Source organism: Capsicum annuum, chromosome 6, assembly GCF_002878395.1.
Source record: "Capsicum annuum cultivar UCD-10X-F1 chromosome 6, UCD10Xv1.1, whole genome shotgun sequence".
Classification (NCBI taxonomy): domain Eukaryota; kingdom Viridiplantae; phylum Streptophyta; class Magnoliopsida; order Solanales; family Solanaceae; genus Capsicum; species Capsicum annuum.
Genome location: NC_061116.1, coordinates 173904419 through 173912098, shown reverse-complemented (window position 1 = coordinate 173912098; position 7680 = coordinate 173904419). Strand labels below are relative to the sequence as shown.

Here is a 7680-nt window from a genome sequence, read left to right as displayed (position 1 = left end):
CTTCCTCCGTCTTATTTTATTTATCTCAAATTTTTAATTTAATTTTTTATTTTACTTATTATTTTTCATAAATTAAAAAGAGACAAGTTTTTTTAATCATGTTTATCCTTTGTATTAATTACTACTTTTCAAATAAAATGCAAATATCATTTAATAGAGGTACTATAATAAACTAATCATATTATTAATTATTTTTCTTAATTAATGTGCCAAGTTAATTTGGAACAAGTAAAATAAAAAGGAGAGTATATATATATATATATATATATATATATATATATACACTAACTCTATTGTTTCATTTTACCATATTAAAAATCTAATATGTTTTAGTTTAGTACTCGTTTTATTTTACTTGACCTCTAATTAAAATAGTTATTTTAATTTACTTATTCAATTTATGAAATCAAGATAAATTTATCATGTTCTTTCAATAATATAAAAGAATTAGTCATCTAATTTAAATTTTAAAAGCATACTTAATAAGGTCAATTTAATAAAATAAGTCTCCAATGAATATTTTCTGAATATGAATGTCAAATCACAAGCCAAGTAAAATGACACAAAAGAGTACATAAAGTAACAATAATCAAATTTAGATTATTAATAAGCATACTAGTTTAGCAAATTATATACTTTTTAATTAAAATTTTCTTTAAAATGTGTGTTCTATCCAGTATATTACTCCCTCCTAGGCTCCTAGAGTAAATCGCGTCGTCTGTAAAGGGCGGGAATAAACCTCAGATACTAATTTCAAAACAAACAAAAATAAAATAAAAAAGAAAGCTTAGAAAAAAGGTGCAGTGAAAAAAGTGCAATTTGTGCAGCGTTTCCATTCTGCATCACATGCGCTCTGCGTCCTTTACGTTATTCAAAAACAACCATTTTAAAAATGGCAAAAAAATAAAAAATAGAGTATTCTTTCCTCAGAGTTATTGTTATCTAAACACTTCCACGGATATTCTACACATCTTTGGCTTAATTGGTTCTGCATTCTCATTTCTTAACACCTATTAAAGCCAATCTCTTGTTTCTTTCATATTTATTATTATTGGTTCAAAATTTCAATATTTGATTTTCTTGATCCACATTCAGGTGTGTTTTATCTGTCTTTGTCTTTTCTAACCAATTGATATAGAGAAATGTTTGTCTTGAGCCGCGTTCTATCGAAAACAGTCTCTCTACTTCATCGAAGATAATGGCATGCACTGCATACATTTTACCCCCAGACCCCACTAAGTGTGAATACACTGGGTACGCCGTTGTTGTTGTGGATATAGAGAAATGTAGGGTAAGATTATGTGCAATAGACCATTTGACAGTGATGAAGCCACAAATTTCATTAATCGGTGTTTAAAATTTAATATCTATGTATGAAAGATAAATTTTGATCTACATATTTCCTATGATTTTCTATGTGTGTATATATATGTGTGTGTGATTTTTTGATGAAGGAAGGATGTTTGACTGTCTACCCTTCACTACATGTGAGTGCTTGTGATCCACCGTTCTAAAGTTCAAGTTTTTTTTGGAGGATTTGATGGATTCTGTTAGATGGGTATTTTTTGTTTTGTTATTTGAGTAATGGGATTTTTGCTTTGTTGAGATGTTTATTTTTTTTGGTTCTGTTTTGGTATGTTTGGTATCAATACACTTTTGTTAGTGGGGTGGATTTGAAGGAAAGCTGAAAGAATGTGAAGCCAAGTTATCTTTGTTGTTGAATGACCGTAAGCATAAATATATTGCTTGTAAATTTGGACCATCACTTATCAAGAATTTTTTGTTTGGTTACTCATTCATTTGATTATTAGTGATTAATGGTGTCAATTATATGTAGGTGGTCATTGGTAATGAACTTGTAGGAGATTTAGTTGGTTATTGAGATCGATGGACAAGAGGAATTGGTTGTGGAAAAAGAGACCTTCTGAGAAAAGCATTGGTGAAACTGAGAGTTCTGGTTCACTCTCTTCACATTCAGAAAGACACTCTGATGAGCAGGTACAAGGCAAAAGAAAGATTTTTTTTTGTTCATAGGTTGTCTTGATAATCTCTTTCTGGCCTTCTAATTGATTGTGCTGATATAAGGAAGCTAATACTTTGATTCATACTCAAATCTTTATATGCATGTTTATTTCAAGTTGAAATGGTCGAGCTAAATATTCAGCTCATGTTTTTGTAGTTAGAAAGTGCTATACTGCTAATGGTTATACTCATAAAACTTTAGTATGCTTCAATGCCTTCTGCAAATGTTGTATCTTGACAACTCTGATCGTCTTTCACATATTATATCTTTATTTTTCTCCTGCCTCCTTCTCCCTGAGTTGTGTCTACCCGTTCTTTGGAACTGTAGGATTCAAGTTTCATACATAAATATTTGAGGATACTTTGTTTTCCAATGAACCATCACCAAGAATTTGTCATGTGTCATTTAAGTATGCTTGGAAGCTTCAATTTTAGATTGATCCAAAATATCAATGACTTAATTGTAAAAGTGGAAATATGAGAACAACATTTAGTGTTGGAGTCAGCTGGCTACCTAGTAAATGGGCACTTGAATGCATTTTGTATATTTAGATTTGAAGAATTGATATCTACCGTTTAAATTTAATGTGGTAGTGGTAAATTTATAGTTTTAAATAACTCAAGCTCTGTATACATAGATTCTAGTTCTGATGCCATGAGTCTCAGATCCGTAAGCCAAAAAGCCAATATAGGTGTGAAAGAAATTTGATATTTCAGTCCCTTATTTGTTGATCAGCCAGAGTATTTAGAGAAAAGTTAAATGACTGCCGGTTAGTTCCATGTGCATTTTACATTATATTAGCTAACATAGTAATGAAATTTTATCCCAAGCTTGATGTTGTTGTGTGCTTGCCTTTTTTTTCTTTATAATTCCTTGTCAGTGCTTGTTAACTTAGCTATTCTCACTTCAACACTTGCAATTTCTGCTATTTGGAGCAGGATCCGTTAAAAGAAATTCCAGAAAATGACAACCAATCACCAGAAGTGACCTCAAAAGCAGCAACTATTGATAATGAAGCCAAGGAAAGTCCAAAGAAGTTGATAGAAAAGTTATCAGCTGCTCTAGTTAATGTTAGTGCTAAAGAAGACTTAGTTAAGCAGCATGCTAAAGTGGCAGAAGAAGCTGTTGCAGGTATCTTCACTGCCTTTCTTAAAAATAGTGTCTAGATAATATCCATCCCTTTTGCTGTGCATGAATTCGATATGGAAATAATTTTTTGGAACTTGTTTCGGTCAATCATGCATTTCTTTTCTCTTGATTGTTGCATGTTCTTTTCATAATACTTGGTAGGTTGGGAAAAGGCAGAAAATGAGGTTACAATTCTAAAGCAGCAACTTGAGGCAGCTGTGCAGCAAAACTTGACTTTAGATGTTCGTGTCAACCATCTTAATGGTGCTCTCAAGGAATGTGTCAGGCAATTGAGACAAGCTAGAGATGAGCAGGAGCAAAGAATTCAAAACGCTGTGGTAGAGAAGGAAAAAGAATGGGAGTCTGAAAGAGCTGCACTTGCAAATCAGCTATATGAGCTGCGGACACAAGCAGAGGCTAGTAGAACTGGTTCTCCTGTTTCTACTGATCTGAATGTTCTTCTCAGGCTTGAGTATCTAGAGAAGGAGCGCACAGCTCTCAAACTTGTCCTTTCTTCTCATTCAGAGGAGTTGCAAATTAGGACCATAGAGAGGGACTTGAGCAACCAAGCAGCGGAAACTGCTAGCAAACAGCAGCTAGAGAGCATAAAGAAGGTGGCCAAGCTTGAAGCTGAATGTCGAAGACTACAAGCTTTGGCTCGCAAATCATCCCTACTCAGTGACCAAAGGTCCTCTGCTGTTTCATCTCTTTGTGTTGAGTCCATCACCAATAGTCAATGCAGCAGTGGGAAGCGACTGAGGACTGTCGACACTGATAGCCACATGATGAGCAAGCGTGAAACAAGTGAATGCCAGCGAAGTTGCTCTGATTCATGGGCATCAGCACTAATTGCTGAGCTCGATCAATTTGAGCATGAAAATGGTATGCCTAAAACTCTTGCCGCCCTGTCTTTGGAAATTGACATGATGGATGACTTCTTGGAGATGGAGAGACTTGCTGCAATATCTGAAACTGTGAATAATGCCTCTTCACTTGCGTCTGATGCTATTGCTGATGACTCATCTAGTGAAGAGAATCCCATGGCTGCAGAACGTGAGACCATTTCGCAAAGGGTGGCTGAATTAGAGCAAAAGCTGGAGAAAATTGAAGCCGAGAAATCTGAGCTGGAGAATGCTGTACGTGAGAGCCAAGACGCCCTTATGGTGTCTGATTTGCAGCTTAAGGAAGCTCAACTCAAGTTGGAAAAGCTGCAGAAGGAGCTAAATGAAGTGAATGAATCAAAAGAGTTGCTTGAGTTTCAACTCTTTGGCATGGAAGTAGAATCACGGACTATGTCTGCGAACATTCATTCTTTAAAGACAGAAGTTGAAAGAGAACGATCATTGTCATCTGATATGGAAATTAAGTGCCAGGAATTGGAAAATGAACTAAGAAGAAAATCCAAAGAATTCGAACTTCAGCAAACTTCTAGTTCAAATAGCGAATCGAAAATAAAGCAGGTAACATTTGTCACAACAAAATTCTTTTTTCTGTTGTTTGAAAGTTTTGAAGCTCTTAAACCGTTTGGTGTGTAGTGCTAAAACATATAATTTCGGAATAAAATAATAGTTCTAGGATAAAATTTTTGATGCATCATTTGGTTGTCAATATTCGATATAACTTATTCCGGAACTAATAAATAGTATCAGGATAAGTTATCCTACACGTATAGTGGTATAACAATCCCAACACAATTTATCCTTGGGATAAAATATTAAATGACAAAATTACCACCAAAATTTTTTGATTACCACCTCTCTCTCTATATATATATACATACATACATATATATATATATATATATATATATATATATATATATATTATACTTTACTACTATATATAAGAGAGAATGTGAGATTCTAGTAGTCCTTGCATCAAATTTTTTTATCATTTTATCCCTAATTTAAATTTTAATTATTTTACAATTTTTTATTTATTCTGATAAATTTGAACAATTATGTGAGCTTATTAGATGCTACAAAAGTGATGAGTTATAGAAAAATGATAGTGACCCCATAAATTATTTATACAATCAAATTCAAAATTGATGCAAGGGTTTATTGTCTTTCTATTTTGTAGAAATGTTTATAAAAGTTACTTTAGATTTTCATTTTTCCTAATAAATTTGTCGTGGACAAGTAATTAATATCTTGACATTGCCTTTCTAACTTAGTACATGCTTAATTATTAAACAAAAAGTTAATTTTTATATATAGCTAAAAATGTTTTAAAAATTTAATTTTTGTAAAAAGTACAATTTACCTCCCAAATGTGATACTAAATAATGAGAAATGAGAGTAACTGTTTTTCACATTTTTGATGATAAATTTTTTTTAATAAAAAATGAGATTACCAATATTTTATAAAATTTAGGATAAAATATAATTTAACATGAAATATTAAAGCTTCATGCACGTTTAAGAAATATTAACATAAATTTCTTAACATTTATTTTTAGGAAAAAGAAACTACTAAAGTTAAAAAAAAATACTCCCTTCGTTTAAAAAAGAATGACCTACTATGACTTGGCACAAAGTTTAAGAAAATAAAGAAACTTTTAAATCTTGTGGCCTTATATTAAAGTTATGTCAAATATATCAAAATGTCCTTTAATCTTGTGGTCCTAAACATGCTATCTAGAAAGTTGAAATTAAAGTATTGTAAAAAAGGGAAAGGGATCATTATTTTTTAAACGAAATAAAAAGAAAAGTAGGTTATTCTTTTTTAAACGGAGAGACTAGTACCTTTTCAATTTTTTTGGAGGGTTTAATATGAATTAAGCTAAACAAGGTGAAGGGTATTTTTGTAAATAAACTATCAATTCTTAAAAAGAATACAATGCATATTATTTTTAGCAGCACAAACCAAATAACCACTAAAAAATAATACAGATAACTAATCCCAGAACAACTAATCCCAGTCTAACTTGTTTTCCAACCAAACAACCCTAAGCTTTTCTATTTACAGGAAGATTTAGCTGTAGCTGCTGACAAGCTTGCAGAATGCCAGAAAACAATTGCATCTCTTGGGAAGCAGCTTCAGTCACTAGCCACTTTAGAAGATTTCTTGATTGACACAGCAAGTCTTCCTGGATTTTCTGGGGGAGGATCAGTTGTGACTGGAGCTAGTGGAGAGGAATGCAAGTTACACGTAACTGAGACATTTAGCCCAAAGCGCAATTCAGATAATGCAAAGATTGAGAATTATAGTCATTCTATGAACGGAAATGAAGGAGAATCATCCTCTTCTTCATCATCATCATCTACTCAAGTGACAACTTCCAAAAGTAGAAATGGTTTTGGAAAGTTGTTTTTTCGAAGCAAGAGTGGAATTCAGCTCTAAAATGAAACAGTTGATTTGAGTCCTAAACTTAAAAGGGATATGGCTAGAGGAAAGCCGAGAGGTCGATTTCAGTGAAGATTCATATAGCAGATTGTAACTTTCTTGAGATTGAGGAATCATTGTTGCCTATCATATTTTCATATGGTTATAGGTAGGATGGCTGATTAATTTTTGTTTTATTAGCATCCTTATGCACTTTGATTGCTGTGAGAATGTGCATATCTTTCAAATGGCATTAGATAATTAATTTCCAGTGCTTTGGCCATGTCCTCCTTCCCTCTTTTGTTTCTATACCTTTTGGTAGATGACACACATATATCCATTGATGCTTCGTTTGCTTGATTCCCTAAACTCAGGCATGATGCGATGCTTGCTACGATCCGGTCACTCAATTTGACACACAGGTGATACGGCGCATGCAAGAGTTATGATAATTGAAGTGCTTACTTGTGCACGTCAAAGTTGTAGGGGCATAGATGTCAGTCGGGCCAAATTAAAGGATATGTTCTTGTAATGCCTTATATGAAGACGGTGTGATGTATTCTCTGTTGTCGACGAGCTTTACAAATCTATTTATTTCGATAAATGTTTTTTAAAAAAATTTTTTGTGAAAAAGTGTTTTTAGAATTTTTTTTTTTTTGCAGAATACTGTTTTTTGTAGACTAATAAACTTGTAAAATGCTTTTGTCAATATTTAGAATAACAATTTGTGATGGATCAACTTCCAAAAAATGCTTCCAGGAAAAAGTTCTTTTTTTTGCCCAACTATTGTTGTTATTCAAAAATAATTTTCTCTAAAATTTTTGCAGCACACCTCAATTATCTGAAATAACTTTACGAATATATATTTTTTTAAAATAATTGTTCAAAAACTTGACAAAACATACTAATAATTTCCAATAATCATACACACCCATTAATATTGTTGACTTTTAGGTAGTGTCTTAAAAAGACAGTCTGGGGCTCGCCTTGAGGCTTGTCTCGAGGCGAGGTTTAGCCAAAAACACTCCTAGACATTGTAGGAAGGCGAAAGTATTGAAAAGTGGATGTCCAAAATTTGAGGCGTTCGCCTAAGCATTAGAACGTTCACCTAGGCATGAGGCGTAAATTAGACATAAAGACTAGAAAGTTTACAAAGTAAAATGATTTTTTCCTATTGAATCTCTAACTTATACTTAATACTA

At 32.6% G+C, this 7680-nt stretch overlaps 1 protein-coding gene across 5 annotated transcripts; it reads left to right on the top strand.

The window, feature by feature from the left end:
* The first annotated feature begins 735 nt into the window (after nt 1-735).
* Nucleotides 736-7071, top strand: LOC107872993 (filament-like plant protein). 5 transcript variants are annotated; one of them, XR_007056491.1, is made up of 6 exons: nt 736-1727; nt 1838-1998; nt 2962-3154; nt 3314-4611; nt 6122-6647; nt 6853-7071. XR_007056491.1 is itself a non-coding variant. In XM_047413550.1 (6 exons), exons 3-6 carry the CDS (start codon nt 1888-1890, stop codon nt 6494-6496), a joined length of 1977 nt encoding a protein of 658 aa, XP_047269506.1. In that variant the 5' UTR covers nt 736-1095; nt 1664-1727; nt 1838-1887; the 3' UTR covers nt 6497-6749. The 5 variants fall into 5 exon arrangements, 4 of the variants coding, with proteins under 4 accessions (XP_047269506.1, XP_016575168.1, XP_016575167.1 ...); XM_047413550.1 differs by lacking the exon at nt 6853-7071 and having other exon boundaries at nt 736-1095; nt 1664-1727; nt 6122-6749; XM_016719682.2 differs by lacking the exon at nt 6853-7071 and having other exon boundaries at nt 736-1095; nt 6122-6749.
* Nucleotides 7072-7680: the final 609 nt, after the last annotated feature.